The sequence below is a fragment of the Anas acuta genome, chromosome 1, assembly GCF_963932015.1.
Source record: "Anas acuta chromosome 1, bAnaAcu1.1, whole genome shotgun sequence".
Lineage (NCBI taxonomy): Eukaryota > Metazoa > Chordata > Aves > Anseriformes > Anatidae > Anas > Anas acuta.
Genome location: NC_088979.1, coordinates 204,614,522 through 204,639,711, shown reverse-complemented (window position 1 = coordinate 204,639,711; position 25,190 = coordinate 204,614,522). Strand labels below are relative to the sequence as shown.

General features: G+C 54.5%; 1 protein-coding gene across 5 annotated transcripts in view; it reads left to right on the top strand.

Annotated features, from left to right (window-relative positions):
* Positions 1–25,190, top strand: part of SHANK3 (SH3 and multiple ankyrin repeat domains 3) — a 371,832-nt gene that overhangs the window by 14,151 nt on the left and 332,491 nt on the right. For 3 of the 5 annotated variants that reach the window (XM_068670237.1, XM_068670238.1, XM_068670239.1), the window contains exon 3: positions 8,820–9,119. In XM_068670237.1, coding sequence (XP_068526338.1) covers positions 8,865–9,119 — 255 coding nt within the window. In that variant the 5' untranslated portion in view covers positions 8,820–8,864. Of the gene's footprint in view, positions 1–2,458; positions 2,522–8,819; positions 9,120–25,190 lie in introns of those variants that run through there. The other 2 variants (XM_068670236.1, XM_068670235.1) reach the window with 1 other exon arrangement.

Below are 25,190 nucleotides of genomic sequence, written 5' to 3'. Positions count from 1 at the left end.
TGTGCCCAGCAGGGAAGGAGACACCCCCTTGGGATGGGCTCAGAGCAGAGCCTGAATGGGGAGGGGGCCCTGGGGACACCTTCCCTGTTTGAGCAGCAGCCACTGCATCCCTGGTGCCCTGCGTGAGCAGTGCCAGCTCCCATGAGTTGCCCTCATGGCACAGAGAGTCTGCAGCTTCCAGCTGCATTACAGGGCAGTAGGTTCTGCAGGCTTTGAGGTCTTCAGCCACTGCTGCCCTCCTTCCGGCTCTGTCCCTCCCTCAGATCAGGAACACCCCATGTGTGCCACAGGGACAGGCTGGGACACTGCACCTGTGATGCTGACTGAGCAGGTGCTGCACTGCAAAAGGTGAGGGCAGCCAGGGAGGAAAGACAGCATCCCCTGATGCTTTGCTGGGAACTGGGACAGATATGGAAGGGGGCTGTGGGACAGGAAACAGTGGGGATGTGCCCCATCTCCTCTGATGGGGAAAAGCTTGGGGAGAGCAGATGGAGAGGGAGAGGTCACATCTGGGAGGTGGTTCTCCACTCTGTGTTATCCCAGACTGAGCCAGGCTGGAGGGGCTCAAGCGACTGTCCTCACGCGGGCTCTATCCTGGTGGTGCTGGCCATGGCTGGGGTAGCTGCTTACATCTGCTGCTGCTGTGGGAACCTGGAGTCCTGCAGAGAGACATTCTCCCTGGGGCTGTCAATGGTTCAGAGCCCAAGGATTGAGCCTGGGATGCTCTAAACCTCAAACTGCCTAAGGTTTAGCTGCTCTTGTGGCAGACCTGGACCTAGCTGGCTCAAAGAGGGTGGGGAAGTAGCAAGGGTGAAAGCAGCACACCCTGGAGACGTGTACCCCTGACGCAAGCCTGGGTTTCAGAGACCACACAGAGGCACGGACAAAGGTTTTGGTGCCTTTCTATGGGTGGGTGGCAGGGGACAGCAGGACAGCTATTAGGGACAACGTTTGGAAGCCATGGTACTGAAGCCTCTTGGCTCTGCAGAAGGGATCCCCCATGAATTGCCTTCCCCAGGCACTGCAGCTGCCTCCAACACCCACACAACTGTGTAAGGACAGTTCAGAGGTTCCCCTGCCCTGTGCTTGGCACTGAGGCACAGGTGAGCTCCGGTGTTCCTGTGCATGCACTGTATTGGTGCCAGATGCTGCTCCTTTTCTTTCTGCTCCTCACTGGGGTCTGCACCACACTGCCATTGCCCTGGGAAAGTCAGCACTGGTGCAGTAGGTCCAATCCCAGTTGTTGCGGGAGTCGCCCTTTAATCATCTGCACATTCCCAGTGACCCAGTAACCCTGGCAGGCTGAGAGAAGGAAAATCAATTGGCAGTAGAATTACCCATTGAGCCCTGTAGGACACAGGCCGTAGGCAGGCTGATCAATGAGCGTTGCTCCCCATGCCCTCTCCCCTCTGCCCTCTCCCTTCTCTCATTAAATCTGTGCATCTTAATGCTCCATCTGGGGCCACTGCAAGCACATAGTCCTTTGCTCCTGTCACCCAGCCAGGCGCTCTCCCTTGCTCAGCCCCTGAAGACCTCTCTCTGCTCCTTCTGGTGGCTGTCCCAGTCTTGTGCAGGCTGGCCTTCTGCTCTTGGTGCAGAAGATGCCATGAGAGCTCTCTTAGATGCACTGTCACCCCTTTGCTGGGCACAGGTGAAGAGCAAGTCCTAGTAGGCGAGGGCAGGGTGGCCAGCAATCCTCTGCTGTGCTAGAGACTGTGGGAACAGGTCAGAGGGGCTGTGATGGTATTGACCTCCCTGCCAGCTCTGCCAGTGAGGTAGATGGGAGCTGCACCCAGCAAGGGAGCACGGCTAGGTTTGCCACCCCACTTTGTTTGACCTGCCTGCCTGTGAGGGGGGAGCAGGCAGCCCTCCCAGCTGGTGTGCAAAGCCACTGCTGGGACACAGCACCTGCATGGCACTGATCCTGCACATGCTGTAGCCCAGCATGGGGTGGGTGCGGATGCAGCCAAACCTGTCACAGCATGGACTGAGGATGGGGCTGCATCCAGTGCCTGCCCCTGCACACGTGGGGCATGCTGGTGCTTGGGTCATTGCTGGAGGACACGGGCAACAGTGGTGAAGGACGAGGCTCGGCTGGTGCGGGCAGCTTTGTGCTGCCTGTCATGCGTGACTGGGACGGAGCCATGGCAAACAGCCCGTGCCCAGGCAAGCCATGAGGACGTCTCTGGCACTGCTGTGCCCTGCATCTGGGCAGGCCCTGCTCTGCAGCCCTGGGCACAGCGGCAGGTGACCAACCCAGGGTGGCCTGTGGGAGCCCCAGCATCCTGCACGCTGTGCTGCATTCAGCCCTGCAGCGGGGTTAGGCAGTGCTGTACCCCCGGCCCCATCCCCCCTGTGGAGGCCAAGCCTTCCGCAGCGCTTGCAGCCATCGACCGCACGCTCCAGCTGCAGCTGCAGCCGCCCCTGGTAAATCAGTAACTGGCTTGTGTGAGCGAACGGCACTGCTTGTCCCATGGGCATCGCCAGCCAGGCGCAAGCGGACGCTCCCCAATTCTTTGAGGTGAGGGCTGACTCGCTGCAGTGGTGTGGGAGGGCTGGGCTCTGGGTAGGACTCTGAAAGGTGACCCTGGGCTCCCCAGCTCTGGGGGGGCTAAGGGGTGACGAGGAGCTTGCACAGCACCTGCACCAGGCGTCGGGACTGGGCTGGGTACTGCTGCAGGAGCGGAGCCGGGGGAGCTGTGGCGGCTGCTGGAGCTGGTGCCAGCCGCAGGCTTTGGAGGGGTGAGCACAGCCTGGGGCGCTGTGGCTGTGCCACGGATCTGGCAGGGCAGGGTGAGTGTGGATCGACCTGGTACTCTGTTCCCAGTGCGGGTGGGTGGATGTGCTGCCCTGTCCTAGAGCAGCTTTCTGGGTGCTAACCTGAAGTGTGTACGTGTTGGGCCTTCTACAAGAAGCTCTCCCCTGCAACTGTGACAGCCCCAAGGCGTGGGGCCTCTTCCCAGTGCTGTGTGCTCCTCTCCACACCCACCCAGTAAGTGATCCCCTGGCAGGACACTGGGTCTCCCCCTAGCTCCTACTTGCAGTGGTGGTGCCCCCACTCACAAATCCCGTGCTGCAATGGGGGTCCTGGAGCACCAGGACCTGGTACAGCCTGTGCCCTGGTGTGTGGCCATGGGGCAGAGTTGGAATGTCCATGTCTCTCCCATAGACCAGCACCAAGAAGTCCCCATTCCCTGGGGTGCTGCATGAGCTGTCGCTCCTGCCATCTCCCCCAGGAAAGTGGCACTTGTGCTAGAAAGCAGCACCTGCAGCCTCCTGTGATCTGCCCCAGGCACAGGCAAGCCTATGGACATGGTGAGCCAGGTGCACCATACATGTCGTGTCTCTGAGACATATCTGCCCATTCCTCTAAGGGCCAGGCTTGCAGGAATCACAGTGTTGCTGGGCATGAGAGTGGAGGTGAAGCCTGAGCAGTGCTGAAAGCCTTGCTGTGCATGGGAAAGCAGGCACTGAAATGGGAGGAAATTTAACCATCATTCAGTCAGAGGGACCCTGCCCATCCCAGGCAGGCCTCATTGCTAGCTACAGGAGACTGGTGTTTGCAGGTTTCTGCCAGTCAGTTTGGCTGGGCAGAAGTTAATTCCTCCAGGTGTGTGGCCATGATTCCTGGATGGCCAACAAGCCCTGCAGAGGAAGGCTCAGGTGGTGTGCATTTCCACCTTGCCCCCATGCTGAGGCTTGTAAGTGCTCCCTTGGTGTAGAGAGATAGCTGCTGTTGCTGTTGAGATGTCAGCTGCTTTTATCCTGGTTTCATTTCTTGTGCTCCCTGGCAGACTGTTTGAATCTGTGGGGCTGCTGCATGGGCCGGAGCCGAGACCTCTCTGTGATGCCGGGGGGGGGAGGTGACCATGGCTTTGAAGCCCAGCAAGGCATGAGCCATGCAGAGGGCTCCTTTGGAGGTGTCCCTAAGTGTGACTCCAGCCAGTGACTGGTGCAGTCCCTAGGACTGGGACTCCACATGTGCTGGGGCCCCTCATGAATCTGCCATTGTCCCAAGTGCTGCAGCACAGTGTCTCTGGGTTAGGGGTCTGCCATGCAAGAGGAGACTGCATAAGCAGCACTTTTTTAGCCTGCAAACAGGCTAAAGTTGTAGTGTGGCTCTAATTGCTGTCTGTGATGTATATAAATACTTACATAAACAGAGGAGGGGAGAAGAGCTGTGCAGGCTAGCAGACAATGCTGACGCAGGAATAGGGTAAACTAGCCATGCTTGTGTGGGCTAGAAATTAGGCCATTGCTAACCGTAACAGCAATGAAAGGTCTGAAACAGCTTTCCAGGAAGAGGAGAGAGGGTGAGAGGAGGCCTGGAGGAAGGTGTTTGGAAAGAGGGTTTCAGAGCTGGTGCCTGTGTGTGCCAGCCCTAGCCCTGAGGACAGGGAGAGCCCTCCCTCAGCTGAGCACTGGGCAGCTGTGGCCCTGCAAGGAGCTGGGCTCTTGTCCTGGGCTGCAGGACCTGGTGCTGACTGACAGCGGGCAGGGGTCTTTGCAGCCCTCCCTGGGCTCCTCTGGCAACCACTGCTCACCCTGCCAGCTGGGCTGGGGGACAGCAACTGCCCGGCTCCCCAAAGGTGCCACTGGAGCAGCCCATTGCCCTATCCCAGGAGCAGTCTGGGCTGCACCCCTGCTGTCCTGTGCCCTGTTTTCCCATTCCTGCCCTTCACATGCCCTGAGGCTGCTTGTTTTCTTCAGTCCTTGCTGGGTCCCACTGCTGTGCCAAGGCTGGGCATTCTCCAGGGCCCTCCTTGGAGAGCAAGGGTGATGCAGAGATGCAGAGGGCCAGAGCTCTTGGGGGAGTAACAGTGACAATGTCAGAGTGGTGCTCAGCAGCACGGCCTGGGACAGTCCCTGTGGCATAGTTGCTCTCGGTGGTGGGATGTGTAAGTGGTGGCAGGGGTGGTACTTCAGATTTTGGCATTGGGAGCTATGGAGAGGGGCTGGTGATTAGGGAACACTGTTCCTCTCGGGAAAAGAGGTGAAGGTAGCTGTACTTCACAACCTCTTGTCAGGGCTGTTGCAGAGTATTTGGGAGTCCAAATAAAAGGCTCTGTTCTGAACGTCATCTTTGGTGCTCCTGGTGACACGTGGGAAGCTCTACTATGCTGGTGAGGCGTGACTTTTCTTTGACAGAAGCATTACTGATTTGTTCCTGTCACTATAAAATCTTCCTGAAAGATTTTATAACTCTCTTTGATGATTTTTCATCAATTTTTCCTGGTGTTGGAATAAGACTCTTTGGATTATAATTTCTAAGATACTAATACTAAGATACTAATTTGTATCTTTTTTTCAAGATAAGTGATTTTATTATTTTTTTTTCAGCAGAGAAGTTGGTTTAATAAGAGAAAATGAATGTGAATGACTCTGCAAGTCTGTAATGGAGTTCAGGGGTGGGGGTGGCCAACACATTTTTCCAGTCATTCACAGTTGTATCTGAAACATCATTGGGAACTAATGAGGTACCAGAAGATTGGAAAAAAAGCAAGAATAATCCTGACAATTACCATCTGGAGCATTTAATTTCTCCCTCTATTGAAATAACAAGACAGAAAAAGAGGAAAGAAATAAAATAATTGAACAGCAATAATCGAACAGAGCTATAGCAGCGAACGACAGGCACTGGCTGAGATGAGCACTGCTGCAGGGCAGGTGGAGGGAGATTTGCCACTGAGGGGCCACGAGCTGGAGCTGCTTGCTCTGTGTTCAGCCCTTGTTTGCATTCAGGCCTCACTGAGCTGCTGGCAGAGCCCGTCCGTCCCCTGCGTGCATCTGATGATGCTCTGCCCTGCTGGTGGCTGCTGGCCGCTGGCCTCAGGGGCAGTCCCAGGACAGGGATGCCTGATGCAGCCCCTCTGCTTGCCCATCCTGACCCTGCAAGTGGCACAGCCTCCTCTGTGCAGACCGGTGTCCCCCAGCCCCACTTCCCCTGCCACAGCTATCAAAGTCTTGGGCACTGTCTCTGGGCTGTTTGTGGGTTGTGCCGATTCCACCATGAGTCTGTGGAGTCCCTGTCCCTGCTGCTGCTTGGTGCCTGTCCTGCCCGGGACTTGTGCTGCAGGGCACTGAGCTCTGCCGGGACCAGCCATGCCCTGCATCTCCTGGACCTGCCGTGTCCCCTGCGCCGGGCAGCATGTGTGTGGGGACAGGCCAGGCCCTGGTGCTTTCCCCAAGGACGGAGACACTGCACAGGAGTGGGGCTGCTGGTGCCCAACCAGGAGCAGTGCTGTGGACCCATGCTTGCACGGTTGTAGGTTTCTTCTCCTGGCCTCCAGCTGCTCCTCAGTGCCTCTGCCATGTGCAGCCACAGCTGCTGGCTTCCCAGCTCTGGCTTCTCTGCTTCCTGCTCTGCCCTTTGTTCCACAGATAGTTTTGCCTGCTCCCTTCCTGGCCACTCTTACGCCTTTGTCTTCTGAGCTGCCAGAGATCTCAGCTGGGGCTTGCTTCTCAGCTGCTTGTGACTCATGGCCATTTCATCCACTTCCTCCCCTTGATAGCCCCACCTTGTCCCCTGTGACCCTCTGAAGAGCCTAGCCTGGAGCCCTTATTTTCCTCTGAAAAGCCTTTGTCCCAGACCCATGCTCTGCTCAGTGCTGGCATTTTCTCCAAAGCTCTGCAGTTTTGATGTGCCTTTACCCAGGGCCTGGACAGACCCCAGATGGGGAGCACAGGTGCTTTCCAGCACTCCAGCCCCCCCCTCTTGCCCCAGTTCCTTGTCAGGGTGCTGTTCCCAGACCCCAGGGAGCACACAGCAGGAGAGGTGCGGTTGCACAGGCAGTCCCCCTTGTGACTTTTTAGGCTTTCTGTGCTGCTGGGCAAGAACATGTTGTCACACCTTGAAAAGGGACTGGTTAGGAATGACTGAAACTTATGTTACTGTGTGCTCCCGTGCAGGTGCACAGGCTTGACACATGCCAGGGCAACACTGGAGTCCAGGGGTGAGGGGAGCTGTGACTGCAAGGGAAGCTGCTGACCCTCTGCTCCTTGTCCTGGCAGGCAGCAGCATACAGTCAGGACCTGCAGATCTCTTGCGCAGGTCTGCAGGTGTGGGAAGGAAAGAAGGAGCTCAGAGACTGGCCAGTTGCTCCTGGGATGCTCGTTTGTCATCATCCACCCATGATTTCAGTTTTGGGGTTAGTGCCATGGAGTTGCACAGGTCTGAAGATGCAGCCTTCTCTGCCTGTCTTGCTTTCTCTACTGGTGCAGGACATTTGCAGCAGATGCTGCTCCATCTGGGAGAGTTGCTTGAGGCCAGGCTGCCCTGTCAAGAGTCAGGCTCTCCCTGATGCCTGCCTCGTTGCAGTCCCTTGGCCTCAGGGTGAGAGGGCTGAAGGAAGCACCATTAGTCATTTCCTGGACAGATCCAGGCCGTACCGTAAATCTCTCCAGCTCTCAGTGGTTTGGGGGCTATTTCTGTTTGAGGATTGTCATGTAGATTAAAGCTTTGAATCCTGGCCAGTGATGGACCGGACATAGTCCCATGCACAGTCCTGCAGAGCTCAGCCCAGTATCCCATCTGCTCTTGGCAGGACGGTTACTGGCCTGTCCCTGCCTGGGAGCAAGGACTTGACCTGCCAGGCAGGCAGGGTTCTCCTGTCTCTAGTTCTCACTGGCAGGCGGACTGGCAAAAATAGCAGCCTGGGGCAGTGGCCAGTCATGCCTGTGCTCTGTGAGCTAACAGTAGCTGTGCCTGCCACCGCTCCACCACGTGCACGTGCTTCTCTGACTGAGGCAGGTTCCTGGGGGGGAACTGGCCATCCATACTCCCACTCCCAAAACCTTGGCACAAGGGCAATAGCACAAGAATCCTGTTGTCCAAATACAGTTTGGGGAGCCCCTGGCAGATGGCCCCTGTTCACCGCCTGATGAGCTGGTGGAGATGCTGCTGGAGGCTGAACCCCAAGGGCCAATCTGGCTGTTGGTGGGTGCACAGCCACATCATGGGTGGTGACAGCCTCTGAGCAGGAGTCTCAGAGACCTCAGAGAGGGCAGCATTTAAGCACCTGCAGGATGAAGTTTGCAGGGCAAGAACCAAGACCTTTCCCTATAAAACCCTGAGATGGGCAAAGTGCTGAGCCCTCCATGAGTTGCACCTGCTTGTTTTGCTGATGTGCAGCCTCCCTCATGACTCCCCCCTGGCGGAATGAGCCAGGCAGGCCCTCCAAATGTGCTGCATTCTGGGGCCTGGGCAGGGGGTGTGGTGGTAGTTGGCCCCTGCTGGGAGGAGGCCACCTGTGGGGATCCCTGCATGGGGTGCGGTATCTCTGTAGGGTCCATGAGATGGGGATTCCCATTTAGGGTGGGGGGTGGTCCTACGCAAGATCCTTGGCATGAAGATCTATGGTGGGGGGTGTCCCCATGAGGTCCCTGCAATGGAGCTACCTCTGTGGGGATGTGTCTGCAAGATTGCTGAGTGGTGGGTTGGGGTTTCCCCGGTACAGGTGTTCTTTAATAGGTCCCCGAGGGGGTGCCTGTGTGGAGCTTGGGGCACTTCTGCAAGGTCCCTGACACAAGGATTATTGCTGGGGGTGTCCCCACATGATTCCTGCATTGATGGGGTTGGTTCCCCAGGGGGGGCTTCGAGATGGGACTCCCTGTGTAGGGTGGGTGGGGGTCCCCGCATGGGGTGCCCGTGTTTGGTGACGGGGTCCCCTCCGGGATCCCTGTCGGGGAACGCACGAGGTCCCTTTGCGGAGGTTGGATGTGCTCTGCCGGAGGGTCCATGGGTGGTGGGGGGGCGCGAGGTCCCTCCGGGGGTGCCCTCGCGGTCCCCGCCGGCCGCGCTCACCGCTTGTCTCCCGCAGGGCCCCCGGTGCCGGTGCCGGCCGCCCCGCCGCGCCGCACGGAGCATGCCTCTGAGCCCCGCCGGCAGCAAGCATGAGAGCCCGGAGTCGCCGCCGCCAGAGCCGCCGCCGCCGCCGGAGCGACAGCCCCGCGCCGCCGCCGGGGAGCCGGGCGCCGGCCTGCGGGAGGAGACGCGGCTCGACCCGGCCCGGGGCCCCGGCGGGCCCCGCTCCCCCAAGCTGGCGGCCCCGGCGCGCATGGAGGAGCCCGCGCCCGGCGCCATCGTCGTCCGCATCGGCATCCCCGACCTCCAGCAGACGGTGAGTGCGAGCCCGGCCCCGGCCCGGCCCCGACCCGGCCCCGGCCGCCAGCCCAGCGCCCACCGGCCAGAGCCGCCGCCTCCGCGCCCCGGCGCCGCCCGGCACCGCCCGGCAAACTTCGCTATGCCGCGGGCGGGGGCTTGGCCGGCCACGGCTCCGGCAGGACGGCTCCCCGTGGCCCGGCTCCCCCCAGCCCCTGCTCCCGGTGCCCCGCAGAGCCCCCGCTGCCGGTGTCCCGCGGCGGGACTGCGGCGCTGCCTTTCGGGGCCCATCCCCGCCGGGGCGCTCCGGAGCGCCCGGGGCCGGCAGCGCAGCGGGGCCAGGCTGTGCTGTGCTGTGCTGCCTGCCCGGCCATGGGGGCACCGGGGCTGGGGGCAGAGCGGGGCACAGCGCAGGAGGCTGCAGCACCGGCACCGGTACCTGTACGGGCACCAGCTCCTGAACCAGCTCTGGCTCTGGCACCGCTGCTGGCTGGGCACCGCGGGAGCGTGGAGCTGCGGCGCAGTGCTGGGAAAGGTGATGGCTGCTGGTGAGCCAGCGGTGGGGGCAGTGTGCGTGTGCAGCGGGGCTGCAAGCCAGGTGTGAGTGTGCATGAGTGGTGAATGGACGTAGACATGACCGCAGCATGTTTCAGGTGTCCAGCGTGGGTGCAGTGCAGTGTGGTGTGTGCTGGGTGCCCCAGTGTGGGGACAGTGGTGCAGCGGTGATGGTGCCGCAGGCAGGACATGTGCCTGTTGCCTGCCAGGAGCTGATGTGTGACACAGGAGGGCACTGGGCATCGTGGCATGTCAGCTGGGGTGGCTGTGAAGTGGAGCAGCACACGGGGCACAGGCAGTAGTTGGCACACAGTGCATTTGGTGTCTGGCAGGCAGTGTGCCATGGGGGGTGGCTGTGACTGACCAGGGTGTTGGGGTCACCTGGGGGCAAGTGCTTGGAAGCTGAGCCTGGTCAGGGCAGGAAGAAAGTTCACTGAAGGACTTCAATATCACTGGTTCTGATGAAGGATGCTTGTTAGGGTGCTGTGCTGAAAGCAGTAGCTTGCCTGGGGAGGGATGGGAGGTGCAGGGAGCCCGAGCTCAGGGATGAGGTGCTGTGGGCAGGAGAAGGATGTCTTTGGGGATGAGGCTGTGGCTGGTAAGGAGGCAGAGGGGACTGGGGCAAGCAGAGCATTGCTGCATGTGTGTGCAGGTTACTAAGGGATGTGAGACTGCTCCTGTTTGGTGGGGAGAGTCCCCTTTTGGAGAGCAGTGTGGGGGTCATGCCTGAAGCTAGAGGGGCAGTGGCAGGGGCCAAGAAGCTCATTAGAGAGTGGTGGTGCTGTGGCTGGGGCCAAGTTGCTGACACGTTCGGCAGCACAGGCTCACAGGCGCTGAGGGGTGGCAGAGGCAGGTGAGGCCACACTGCTTGTAGTGTCGAATCTGCTCTGGAGGGGAGAGTCCTTGTGCTATGGGAGGGCTTCACTCTGCTTGCTACTTCCTCAGCCTTGCTGCAGCTGTGAGCAAGGCTGTCAGCGACATGAAGTTTGCCTCTTCCCTCCTCCACCATGTTAGCCCTGACACATCAGGACTTAGTACTTTGGCTCCATCCCCCCCATTCCCCAGCAGATGCAAGGACCCAGGTCCCATGCTGCTCCAGCCCTCACCGCAGACCTCATTGATGCAGCGTGGGACTGAGGACTGTCAGTGAGGACACACTCTGCAGTTTGCAGTGGTGTCCACCTCTCCACTTCTCTGTTTCTTGGGCACAGCTCCATACTTCCCTTCCCCATCTTGTTTTGTTTTATGAGTGTGTGTGTATGTTGGAAAGAGCTATGATGCTGGAGTCAGTATGATGTTATGCTGTAGCACTCTACCCCTTGCTCCTTACAAGTCCTCCCGTGCAGTCGGGATGGTTGCAGTGCCAAGGCGAGGCAGCTCTGCTGTGCCAGACCCAAGATCACCCGATGCTGTGGAGGGAGTGGGTCATTTCACGAAAAGCAGAGCATCTTTGCATGTATACATTTGCATGGAGGAATTTCCCTCGCAGATTTCCCTTCCCATTGGGACAGATGTCTGTCAGAGAGCTGATGAGAGAAAACATTTCTGAGCAGGGGGATGGGAGTCAGCAGAGCAGGAGCCCCTGAGGACACCTGTGTGCTGCCAGGGTCTTGGTCTGGGGGTTTGGGACATTGCTCTCTGGGATGGTGGAGCCTCACAGGGACATGGGGCAGGGCCTGCTGGGTGCAGATGGCAACATGCAGTGCTGGCATCCTGGCCAGCACAGCTCTGTGCTCCAGCATGGCAGTGCAAGCTCCAGGAGCTCACGAGCCAGCCGCCTGACCAGCCCTGCCCCAGGTGCCTGGCCAGGGCTGCCACCCATGGAGCTGCAAGCGCTGGGTTTCATGGATTTGGTAGGAGGCAGAGGCTGTGCTGTGTCACCGCTGTCCCAGCAGGCAGTGGATGCGGTTTGGACTATGAACTGGCAGGCTTGCTGCAGAGCAGAGACAGCCCTCACTGCACTGCCCTGGGGAGCAGGCAGGGAGGTGCGACCCTGCAGGCTCAGTGAGGCCCCCCAGACACCCCTACTGTGCCCTGCAGATGGCTCCCCTGTCATCACCAGCCCTGGGCTGGTGCTCGGGCTGGTGTCAGGGCAATCAGGGCCCTGTCAAGGGCTGTTACATTTACAGCTCAGGTGAGGGCTGCCAAATAGAAACTGCTTTGCAGGCTCCTCCTCTGGGCTAGCTGAGGTACCTTCACTTAAAAGAAAAGGGGCAGGAAAGACCTGGTTGGCGTAACACTATGTGTCCCTAAAAGCTGTATAGTGTCCAGTGACTGGCCCTGCACTTCCCTTCACTCCTGCATATGCCCATGCATGAGCTGTCTGATCTGGGCACTTGCAGTGATTATTTCTCCAGGCTTGGTCCTTGCCTGCAAGGTGACATCCAAGCACATCGGGGCTGATCATGGTGAAAAGAGATGAGCGGAAAACGAGAGATTTGTGTCTCCAAGAAGCTCACAAGAGAAGTGCTCTGGAGTTATGTGCATTCTATGTCACCTCCTCCCCTTTTATAGGGTTCGTGGCTGTACCCAGCTGCAAAGCAGCAGTGGCCCCACAGCCCCTCCTTAGCTGCTGTCCCATTTGGGTCATACTCCTCCCCATGGTTGGAGGGTGCTGCACTGGCAGTCGGCAGCTCACGCTCCTCCTGGTCATGAGAGGGCATTGCCACATGCTTTGTCTCCTGGCTTGGCCTCTCTCCAGGTCTCTGTGGCGCATGTGGTCAGTCAGTGGCGGTTCCTGACCTGGGTGCAGCAGCAATGTTGTGTACCCTGGCAATGCTACAGCAAAGGAAGATGAGACCTGAGGTGCAGGCGTCTTCTCACAGATGTCCTTCCCCAACTTGCTGTGTTCCGCCTGCCTGGCTCTACTGTGGCGCGGCCCTCCCTGCAGGCCTGGGTGCCAGCTGGCCTGGAGGCTAGCACCAGCCCTGTGTAGGTTTGCAGGGGGTCAGTGTCTGCATCCCTGAAGGACCTTGCAGCCTGGATGTAGAAACCAGGGCTTGGTGTAAGGAGAGGGGAGGGTGTCCTGCAGGCTGGGATGGGACACAGGATTTTGGTGGCACCTCTGGGAGGGGCAGCCAAGGACTGACCCTATGAAGGGGCCACTTCTGACCTCCTCTGACCTCCATCTCCTCCCTGGACCTCTACAGAGGCTGAGTTACACTGAGCCATGGGGCATTGGGGATCAACCAGAAAGGAGAGGTTTCCTTCCTTGGTTATTCAGGAGAGGGCAAATATGAGAAGGATAGGATGCTAGCAAGGATCACTGGTCTCTGCAGGACCATGGTGCTGACAGCAGGCTTGTGTGACAAAGGGGCTTTGCTGACTGACCTCCAGGCCTGAACACTCCAAGGTGACCCCATAGCCTCCTCGCACAGGAGCTTCGGGGCATGGGGTCTGGTGTGGCAGCCACAGCCTGTGGCTGATGAGCCATGGGCTTTTCAATAACAAGCTCTGCTCTAAGGTGGGGATTGTCTCTTTCAGGATCTTCAGTGCACAGCTTTTCAGTATCAAGTCAGACTCCATTAGCTGCCATTGTACTTCAGCCGGACAAAGTGCACTTTATAAAGTTCACATCTCTTGTCAAGGATGGAGCCTACAGGTGGGCTTTTAGACAGTGAAGTGGCTGACTTTTCAAGTCAAGCTTCCCAGCTTTCTTGGATTCATCTCCAATCCTCTTTTAGGTTCCTTTGCAACTCTATCACAATTGTTATTTGGCTGAAAACCTTTGAATTCACTGTTAGTGGTTTCCATTGTTAGGTGCAAATCTCCACCTGAGGTGGTGCTCTGGAAAGGTACTCTCTTCAGGCACATGGCTGTTTACTCCTAATGATGGGTCAGCACTTCAAGTTAAATAGTCTGAGCAAGCTGCACTAGCTCTGGGCTTGAGGAAGAGAGGTTAAGCTGCCCTATAACCATACAAACGGCTGGAGAAATGGACCCTGGGGGACAGGAGAGTCAGGACACTTTGTAAGATGTTCTCTGACTCTGCACAGACACAACCAACTGCAGAGAGCAGGTAGTGATGTGGCAGAGGGAAAGGTCCTCCTGCAGTACAGAAACCAGGGGAGCTGCACTGGGATGGAAAGGGAGAACATCTTAATTACTAAAAGGAGACTCCCCCTGTTGCAGTGCAGAAGAAGCTGGTGGCATTCCCTGCCATGCAGGAGAAGAACTCTGCTAGAGCTGTAAACAGGCAGTAAACCCCTCAGTGTGCTGACTGACAGAGTTTGCAAATGGCCCTGCTTTCTAAAGGGCAAAGATGCCACAGGGAGTTGCAAGTTTCCCAAATTCTGTGGGTATGGGACAGCCCTGCAAGTGTCAGGATGATGGGCTGCTGGGAATGGGGGAGAGGATGGTGCTCAGCACTGCCGACACCAGTGCTGAGCTCTGGGGAATGCCCGGGGCCCTGGTCAGGAGCTGGTCAGGCCTGGTCATGCTGGTCAGGCTTTGGCCATGTTGTGTGCTGCAGGAAGGTCCTCTGTCCTGCCCCTGGCAGGCAGCTTGCTGCTTTGCTGGGTATTTTTCATGGTGCCTCAAATTTCCAATCCCCTGTTCCTCTCTGTGCGGCAGCTGAGGCCCTCATGGCAAGTTTCTCAGGAAGGGAAGGTTCTGCAGGATGGGAGCATCTTGTTGCTTCAGGTTTGTGTCCTCGCCCCTTTCCCACCCTTCCCACTAGCAGTTTCCAAAGGACTTCCTAGCTTTGAGTTTCAGGGTCCCCTGTGCTGGGGGTTGAGTTCTTTGAGAAATGTCTCCCTCCTGCCCACCTCCTGATGGGTTCACCATGATGGGACCTTGGCTTCTGGTCCTCCTCCCACTGGGCTGTGGGTGCCATGATCCTGCAAACAGGCTTTGGGCACAGCAGCTGTGATGGGGGTGGCCAGTCTGATGGTACCCCTGGGGCAAGTGAATCCAGGTTATCTCATGTCACTGGCCTGACAGCAGGTAGCAAGAACAATTAACGCGGGGGCTCATGCTGAAGCATAGCCTGTGAGATGCTTGAGTACCTGTACCCTGTGGAAGGAAGTCCTGTAGGTGCCCAGGCAGCAGGGTCTGACGTGTCCTTGCTGTGCTGGCATCTGTCCTGCAGGAGGGCTCGTGCCTCGTGCAGGGCTTTGTGATATGTCAGGGACTGATGAGGAAAGGTCCCACAATAAAGAGCAGAAGGTGGCCTTGGAGATGTGGTGTCACCCAGCTCCAGTTGTAAGAGGCTGTTTGACAGGACAGGCGTCTCTTTTCTATGGAATGAAGTTGCTCGTTCTCCTCCATGGCTGCAGAGGAGGCTCTGCTCTGGTCCCACTTCGCAATTGCTCTATACTCAGGATAATATTTTCTGGCTTGTTATCTCCATGATGCAAATGAGGGAAGAGCCTGAAAAACTGCACAAAACATTGATTCTTCTGCTAAGCCACGGGAAACCAAGGGATAAATTTTCCTGTTATAAAAGAGAGAGAGACATTTTCCTGAACTTCTGCTTAGCCAAGACTGATGGTAAGAAGGAAGACTGTGAAGAGGTGGTGTGATGGGCCATTTGTTTGAGGTTTGATGTGAATTCACTGTGCCAGGAGCATGTGAGAGCGAATGCAGGCCATCCTGCAAGCATCACCAGCTGTGTTTCCACAGCCTGGTGAGGCAGGGATGTGGTGGCCCTGAGCTGCGGCTGGTTAAGCTGCCCACCACCCGACAGCAGCAAGGGACTGCGCAGCCCTGCCTGTGCCCGCAGGGAGGTTTGCTGCAGCCCTGCAGGGTGCGGTGCAGGGGCTGTGGGCACCTTTGCTATGGTCTGGACACTGCAGAGGGGCCATGTGACAAGGGACACTGGTTCTGACCAGGTGGTTTGCGAAGCAGGGTTGTTATGTCTTAAATAAATGGCCTTTTCTGTAGAATATGCCACTTGCTTCCTAAAAGAAAAGCAGAGGGATGGCAGGGGATGCAGGAAATACCAGTGGACACATTCGAGCCACCACTCCACTGCTGCGTGCCATGTCCCCTAGTGATTGCCTGTGGCACAGGTTGGACTAAGAGAGGTAGGTGAAGAGGTGCGGCCAGTTTCCCCAAACTGGCATGACAGCTACGGATGGACATTCAGCAGTTTGTGTGCAGTGGCTGTGGGGGCCATGGCAGTGCTGTGCTGGTGTGCACAGCAGCAGACCTGCCTGCAGCCTGCTCCAGTGTCCTGGACAAGCGCGTTCCCTCCTTGTGCTGCTTCCCTGCAGCTACCTGCAGGTGCCACATGCTAAGTGATGTGGTGCCAGCTGCAGGTGTTCAGAAGGAAGAACTACTGAGTTTGTGGAAGAAATTGGTACAAAAAGGATGAATGAAACCACTCTTAACACTTGTTGTGGGTTAGTCTTGTAGTCCCCAATCCAATAGTGAAAATCATAGTGAAAATCTGCTTCCATGTGTACATTATATAAACCACTGTCCTAAATCCATGTTGCTCCTGGTGTGTTGTCAGGTGTTGTCAGGACAATAAAGGCTTCCTGGGTCCAAGCTGGCAGGGGTCTAGGGCGGCATTGTGCTCTGAGGCATCCCAGTCACCTGCAGAGCACTCCTAGAACCAGGGCTATAGCAGTTAAAGTACAGACTTGGGTAGATCTGCTCTATATGCAATGTGATATGAATCCATGCAGGGTACCGCTCAGTTGGAAAGAATCCTTCCTCACCATCAGCTGCTGCTGCACAGGAAAATGCAAAAGGCTTCAGCCACATCCAAGGAGAAGGAAGAACTGCCTGGTTGGTGGTGCAGTCTTTGAGCAACAGTGTGCAGTGGTGTAATTAAGGACTGCATGGTGCTGTGCTCACGAGGTGGCAGAGCCAACACAGTCCACATGCAGTGAATGCCAGTAGACAGCTTGGCTCGCAAGTGCTACTGTCCTTGCCAGCACCAGAGACCATCTCCTGGTGGTCTGACACTTGTTGGGATGCTCAGGATGTTGCCAGCTGCCTGTTGAGTGCTATTCCTCTGTGGGGCTGTGACTGGGGAGCAGCCCTGCCCGAGGGGGAGCAGCCATGCCCACAGCATGGAGTGGGTGGGCAGGGGCAAGCAGGGTGCTGCAACCCAATGGGGCTTATCAGACCCACAGGAGTGTATGGCTGCTGCCCTGGTGCCGTGTGCTGTCGAGGGGATGCAGACAACCCCAGCATTTTGCTGTCCCAGTGCACACCTCCAGGTGCTGTCCCGCTTCCTGCTCAGCTGTGGTGGGGTGGTACAGCGTGAGAGTGGTACAGCGTGCTGGTTGCAGCAGTGTCTGGCATGGAGTTCCACATGCTCGTGGTCCGTGCTGTGATGGTGCTTCACCCCATGGACCCACTTCATATGGGCAGGGAACTGATATGTTTTGTGACGATTCCTGAGATAGTAATTTATTTGGAGTTTGATAACCAGGAGAGCTCCCTTCCTCCTTTCACCCTGCTCTGTGTGAGCTGCTGGTGCACACGGGTGCTGGCCCTTACATTGGCAGGGGGTGTAAGCAAGGGCAAAGCAATGAGGAGGCTGATGTGCAAGGCCCTGACGATCTTTTAAAATTGGTAGAGCTTCTCCTCCTCATCTGCTTGGTCCTGCATTCATCCTGTGGCTGCTTATACTCCAGGAACAGCCATTTCAACTCAGCTTTTGGCTGCGTATTGCTCTGTGGGAGAGAGTGGTGGAGACCCAGGATAAAATTATCCAAAACACCTACAAGATTTATGAGATTATAATCTATTTTTTAACGAGACAGAAGCATGCTCAAGCTGATTTTTTTTTCTTTTTTCCTGAAATAGATGTGAATTGCAGGTCTGTATCATAAAAACATGTTTGAAAACCATACTGATTGCCCTAGTATTGTGGTAGGAGTGCTTTGGATGTAAGTGCCAACCTCCTCTGGGGGCCCATAATACAGAAATAATCCTCGAAAAGTGCAGAAGTCCTCCAGCAGTCATCCAAGTCCCCTCTGTCTGTGGTGTGCACTGGTGCTGGTTGTTGGAAGGTGCCTGGGTACATCCTGTGGGAAAGTGTGTTCTGCTGCTGCCAGTGGGCAGTGCTGGCTACCCCCTGTGTGTCCAGTTGCTACCATTGTTGTCCATACGATGCGAAAAGGCACAGGTTTTCCACAACCATAGAACTGTAGAACATCTTGGATTGGAAGGGACCTTAAAGATCATCCAGTTCCAGCCCCCCTGCCATAGGCAGGGATGCCATCCACCGGATCGGGTTGCCCAGGGCCTTGTCCAACCTGGTCTTGAACACCTCCAGGGATGGGGCATCCACAACTTCTCTGGGCAGCCTGTTACAGTGCCTCACCATTTACATTTTCACTGGAAGCAAGGAAAACTTGTTCCAAGGAATCACAGCTCAGCACATCACATAAAAAATGTATATGTGGAGATAAGAGCCGCTTGCAGAAGAGTGGTACTTAGGAAGTGGCTAACTATCAGAGAGCTGAAGCTTATTGAAATAGCTCAGAAAAATCTGGAGGAATGGCAGTGTTCAGCTGATGAGGCTTCCACCTGGAGATTTCCAAGGGTTTTTCTTCTCCATTGTGTGCTGGGAACTCTCTTTCTGTCCCTTTTTAACTCATGTTAAAACCAGACCAAGGAGCTGCTGTAGGTTAAAATAACATTCTTTCTCCACTGGCTCTAGCCTGCAGCAGATTTCCATCGTCAGGTCCGTGTGCACTATTGGAGCCGAGGGAGGAGATGGCAGCAGCATTTTTGACTTTGACAAGTCTGCAAACTGTGTCCTTGGTGCAGAAAGTCCCTTCTCTGTCTTCTGGATAGTGTTCAGTTGGGTCTGGTGTATTGCCACTGTCAGAAACAGCCCCACAGTTGCTTTTGCTGCCCAGAGCTATGGGGCAGGTCTGGGGGCCAGGATGTGTGTGGCTGTGCTCAGGTCTTCATGCCGGCTGTGCAGCACCAGCAACGCCGTGTGAGCTCTTGGCAGCACGGATGGCATCGGCCGTGTGCTAATTAGCTATTTAAATATATACCCACCCACACCACACTCTATTTAGGTCCTTACTTGCTGTCACAAAGCAGGGATAAAAAGCACAAAATCAGGTTTGAGCATTGTAGATTCTCCCAGGTCATTTTTAACTGAAATAATGAAAAGGTCTTTCTTGACCTGAAAGGGACAACTCCCATCCCCTGAAGGGCTGAGGATTCATCTCGTGTGTCCCAAGGCCTCACAGGAGCCCTTTGCTGCGGTTTTCTTTGTGGTGTGGAGCTGGTGGAGATGGTCGGTGCATTGGCTGCTTTCGGCAGCTGATTGTTAGAGATGGAGAAGGAGAGGAAGAGAGGGCAAGGAAAGCAGGGCTGGCACTGCATCTGCTCCTGCCAGAGGGGTGAGAGTGTAGGTGGCCCTGGGCAGGAGCGTGGCCACCAGCCATGCAATGTGACCACGCCAGCCCCTGGCTCCTGGGCTCACAAGCTCATCTGCTCTGCCCTGTGCCTCGCTTCTCACTCCTCTCCCAATACCATGCAGCACCTAAAAATTCTTGTTTCCTTGCTCCATCTCAGCTATGTGAGCAGTGCAGGAAAAAAAAAAAAAAAGCTGAATTTTGATGTTGCAAAGGGAAGATCTGGAGGTCAGGAAGTGACCTCCTGAATGGCCTAAACCTGCACTTAAAACTTTGATCCTTGGCCAAAGCATCTGCTTTCTGCTGTTGTAAAAATCTCTAGATGTCAATAGTCATATTGGATTTTCAGCCCTTTTATGGAAGAATCAAACCACTTATGCACATGCTTTGAGATGCTTTTTGATTACAAGCTGCACATTGTTTTCCATAGGAACCCAGCTTCTTTCAGATCGGATTAATAGTGCTCAATGAATGAGACAGCTGTTCAGCTTTTATTAATCTTTCTTATTCACTCTGCAGCCCTATGCTTCACTCACTGTATGCTGCTGAATGCTGCACCAAACATGACATATTTTGAAATCTCCTTGTAGCTTTTTTTTTTGCATTTATTTCCCTAACACAAACATGAAAGCATTCTGCTAGTATCCAGACGGTAGGATTTACAGAGTGGACTGGGATTATCGGTGTAACAAACCATAAGGTTTTGTCCAGTGTTCTGTTATACCATGCTGAGTAGCTTGGGGTTTGCTATGGCATCGCAGCTGGCCAGCACATCTTCCAGTGCAGTGCTTGTGTGAGACAAGGAGCCCAGCTGCTCCCTTGGGATGTGCCAGGTTTCCCCAGGCACCAAGGGGAATGGGGAGCAGACAGGTGGTGGCCGATCCTGTACAATCATTAATACGGGTTGCATACCTCAGCAAGAGCACTGTGCTTCAGGCTGCAGTTTAGTAGTTAATACTAAACCCGTTGGCCCGGGCTGCTGGAGCTGACCTTGGAGCCTGCACGGGGAGCAGGGCAGAGTGCAGGTCCCTGTCCTGTGGGGCCGCCCCTACTTTGCCCATGGGACGTCCAGTGCGGTGGTGCCTGGGTGTAATGGGAAGGGGAGAAGTGGACCTGGGATGGGGTCAGCAGAGCCTGAAGTGGGGACTGCTGGCTGTGCTGCTGCAAGGGAAGCCGGCAGCCAGACTTCTCCTGCCCACAGGGACAGGCTGCGGGACAGTGGCTCATCTCCTCTGGCTGCTGCAGCTAGACAGTCCCCAAGCGAGGTGCCCGACCCACAGGGCAGTCAGCCAGTGCACATCAAAGGAGGGTTCTCAGAGAAGTCCTTAGCAGAGCGTATGAAACTAGTTTACTTACTAAACCAACCTTAACCATAAATCAGTGACCGTGTTTTATTCCTCCCGGCTCATGCAGCTGGATCAGTTCACACGGGAGCAGGTCCAAAAGTGAGGAACCAGGTGGAGGTTTAGCAAGCAGAGAACTTGCTTTTTTCCTCTAATCCAGAAATAAAAGTCCCTTTCAAGGGGGTGAGACCTACCAGCACTGAGATCTTGATGAATGTGAAGAAACAGTTCATTTAAGTAACTACAGATAAAAGTCCCTTTTTATGGCCATTGTTTGTAAGTGCAAGGGATATTTTGGTTACTTTCTGGCATTTCCAATGAATCCGCTACAGGTAGTGTAGGGTAGCTTATTTAATTTGTTAGTACTCAGAAATATTTTAAAATGCTAAATGAATATTTTATTGCCAGTTTTTACCATAGGCCACTTTGATTTAAATCACAAGTAAAAAATTACTCATCCTCTATTAAGTAAGAAAAATGCTTCTCACTCTTTTCTAAAATATTAGGATAAAATTAAAAAAAAAAAAAAAGAATGTATACTTTACATTGTAATTGCTTAAATAGATGCATGGAGTTACCATGTATCTACTTAGGAAGAAGCACTTCTGGTTGTAAAGTCTATATTAAATCGCAAATTAATCTAATGTAATGGCTATGAATTGATCTGACTCAGCTTTTCTTTAGGAAAATGGCTAAGGACAAAATGCAGAACAACATCAGACTCATTTATTTATAACCAGATTTTCTGCCAGCTGATTTATCATGGTTAAAATCGGTGATCACTTTGACTTAAATCAATCTACTTTACTTTATTATGTGTGTGGAGGGAGGCTTTTGCCTGAAGCAGGAGAGCTTTGGGTCACTGCTTTGTGGCTGTGGCTGTGGTTGGTTATTTTGGGGGCTGGGAAATTTAGCTGCCAAGCGTTGTGCAACAGCCTTTGGGACACTGTGGGTGAATTATTTAATGAGTTGTTTTGAGTAAATGCAATTTATTTGCATAAAACTCTTGAAACTTGATTTAAAGAAAGCCATGTAAATATGCATCCATTCACTAGAGCTACGAACTCAGCCCTTCTATCAGCAGGGCAGCAGTAAGCATTCCCTGTATCCTGTTCTGCAAACATTTCACGGCCCTGATGGAGGGCAGTGGGAAAGGGGAGCCTTCTCTAGGAGCAAAGGGGCATGCCAGGCTGTGTGGCCGGGTAAGTGCAGGCCCCTTGCTCTTGTGAAGCCAGCTGGCTATGGTGCAAAGCCTTCATCCTGTGTTTTGTCCTCAGTGGCAGGCATGGCTAGGGCAAGTGTGGTGAGGGCTGGTGGGCGCTGTGGTAGCTGGGCTGGCTCCCCCTATGACAGCCCCCATGCCATGGGTGTCCAAACCTCTGCTGCAGTGGCTGGAGAAGGATATGGGCCATGCAGAGCTGGGCAGGCACAAGGTGAGTACCCTTGTGCCATCGCTTACAGGGCAGCTCAGCAGAGCCAGTGCCATCCCTGGTGCTCCCCAACTATCTCTGCCATGCCAGTGGCTGCAGCTCAGATCCAGTCTTCCTCTCCAGTTAACTGCATCTCCCAGAATTGTTCAGAAAAGGTTTAAACACTGAAGTTACTAGCAAGACGTGCCTCCACCTTGTACATTCTGAGTCCTTCCCTTCAGTCAGAATGGGACTTACAGGTGGGAATGGTGCTGGTGGCATCCCAGCACAGCTGTGAGCTGATGCACTAGCAGTCCTCGTGTAACAATGCCACTACTGCACAGCAATGAGGAGGAGAGGACAAGGCAGGTGACTGGATCTCTTAGTACTGAGCATCACTGGTCACTGTGACACCCGTTTATTCCATTTCACCATGGGAGGATGTTGGGGCATGGGTGAAATGTTTTACTGGAACTGGGCATCCACATCTCATTCCTGTCTTCACTGATGCTCTTTAGCTATCAGAGAGCTTTTTTGTAAAATGGGTCAATAGTGGTTGCCTTACCCGAAGGTTTAGGATGTGCCCTTCACCATTAAAGAGCTGGTGCCAAAAGCAGTGTTAAGCATCATCAGTGCAGGAGCTGAGGCAAAGAGTCACAGCTCCCCGGAGGCAAAGAAACAGTGATGGTAGAGATGTTTCACAGTGGAGAGATTTCATTCTTGCATATTAGGATCACTCTGGGGTCTCCTACACTCTTGGATAATTTGGTGATGCTCCTCCCCATTCCTGTCCAACACCAAAGACAGCTTTGTGGAAGGCAAGATTATTTATCTGGCTACTCCTTTCCCAGCTCCCCACAGATAGGCTGTGAAAGCCTTTGCTGCTGGAGCAAGGCTGGAGGTGGGGAGGTGCAAGCGCTGCAGCCTGAGGGGCTGGGACAGGTTTTAGCAAGGGGCTTGACACAGCATGAGCTGCACCCCGCTCACAGACCAGCTGCACTGGCAGAGGTAGAAATGTTCTCACTGTTGCTTCTTCTGCTTAACAAGAGAAAAACTCCTTTCTTGCTATGTCTCTGCCTTTGGTCTGTTTGGCAACTGCTGCTTTGCTGGCTCCCTTTCCCGCATCTTTGCTTTCTGGGCAGAATGTGCCTGGAGAAGGAGCAGCTACCATGGCCCATGGGCTGATGCTGGGAGGCGTGGTGGGGCTGCTGGGGCTGGGGCTCGAGGCAAGGAGACCCAATGGGCTGGAAGGGTATGGGGCCTATGTACATTCTAGTGGAATGCATGAAGGAAAACTTGGAGCAAGCAAGTCACTGAGGATACAACAGGTACATTTAGCTTGGACTAAACTGTCAAAGTAGGGATTTCTGTTGTCTTTCTGAGCTCTGTCCCCTGAACAGTTGCACACTTGTAGTTGCCAGAGGTTTTGCAGCTTGAAGGTTCAGCCACAGCTTCATGCTGGGAGCTGAGGGTTTGTTCACATCGGACGCAGCGCAGGGCAGATTTCATGGATCCTCAGAGGTAAAGTGCTTGCAGAGCACCCTGCGCTGGGAGCATGATCCTGCTTGGGCATGTGATGAGGAACTCAGGAACAGGCACAAGCTTGCACTGTCTACTTTTGGAAAGAAGACAAGAGGGCAGCCTTCCCTCTCTCCTTGCCTGTGCTTAGAGGGCAAAGTGAACATAATTGAGCCATAATTCACGGTTACTGGTAAGAAAGCATGGGCCACAGTATTAGAAGCGGTATTGGAGCTTTATATTACAGCTATCTCCAAGGGAGATTATTTTTATTAAAATCTGGGTTGATGGAAAATTCTGAGATTAGCTTCATTTTTAATGTATAGTTCTTTGTGGATCAGCCCCAAAAAAGTCTTCCTGCTGTCTCCAGCTGTTGAGCTGTGTTCCTATTCCCAGAAGCATTGTGACCAGACACCCAGTGTGCTGAAGATGCCCAGTTCTAAATGAATGTCCAAAGCTATTTGTCAGCATTTCCAAGAAAAGTGGATATGAAATCTTAGGTGAAGAAAAACCCCACAAATTGTTGGAAGATTACAGTAAAAACGATCAATGCTGCAGACCCACTTATTTCCCAAACCTCTGCCACTTCTATTTGCATGCAAGGAAAATGTGCGCATCTGGCAGTACGAGCAGAGGAAGGGTGTCTGCCTGGAGGGATTTGTCACCATGCCGTGGGGCTGGCAGGGAAGCACCCCACAGCAGGGAGCACAGCCCCCTTCCCATGTGTCTGTTCTCCTCCTCATTCCTGCAGCAGCAACCCCTGACCGAGCCCTCTGTACGCCTCCAAGCAGCCCAGCTCTGTCCTGCTGTGGCAATGTGGTGCCCAGTGGCAGCAGTGCTGGAGGACTTGGTGCTCCCAGTCACAAGCTGGAGCCACGCTGTGTCTCTGCTGCTGCTGCTGCCTCTGGCCAGCATGCCTGAGCGTGCTCTGTCTCTCAGCACTGGCATGGTGCCTGTGGGGACCTCAAGAGTATCCCTAAATTTTTAAAGCACGTCTGAAAAATTTCCTGATATGCTCTCATACTTAGGGTTTTCCTCTGTTAATGGCTTGGTGTTGGCTGTTGATGACTGGATCTGCTAATGGATTCCTTCTAGGTTCATCTGAGCATATGTGTAGAGCAAATGGGGACTGGAGTTTGCTGCCCTTGGACCAGTTCCCTGGTCCCACTCACCATCTGCAAACACTGCACCCATGGGAGGGAGCACAGGGACACCCTCTCTCCTATCAGATTGGCTCACCCCACTGTGCAACCTCAGCTCCTTCTGTGCTGTTCATCCCCTCCCTTGCTGCCCTGATTGAATTGTAATAATAAATTTACACAGTAAAAATTTCATAAAGTACATGGTGTTACAGCTCTTTGTTGCCCACATTTCCCGGAGATTTGGTGTAGCACATTAGGGCATGCTGCTCATTTTCTGACTACAGTTTTATCAGGTGTGTTTGAGGTGACTTAAGGTGTTTTCTACCAGGGTTCTGGGGGAAGACAGGGATCCCTGCATGCAGCCAGCACTCTGTCCGCAGGCTGGCTCCAAATCCACCACCCTACTGTGCTATCGACACCTTCCCTCTGGTTCTAAATTGATTTCTTGCTGTCCCCTGCATTTCTCAAGCTGTGGTTAGAGTTTGTGAATCATATACCTTAAAATGCATATTCACACAGGTGCTGAAGGAACATAATTGAAATTAATTCTCTCTTTGTGTCATGTGGGGACTGAACACAGCAGAAGTTAACAAAAAAGGCTTTAAGAGGGAGGAATTGGATGATATCATCTACAGCAACACAAATGAGTTTGTTGCCCAACACCATGCTGACTATCTGTCGAAGTTTTATGCATTTAGTTAGCATATTTTCAGTGTTGTACACGGGTGTACGGATGGACAGACTGTGCAAGTCAGTTGGGTGAAGGTCCTTCCTGCTGTAGTGGT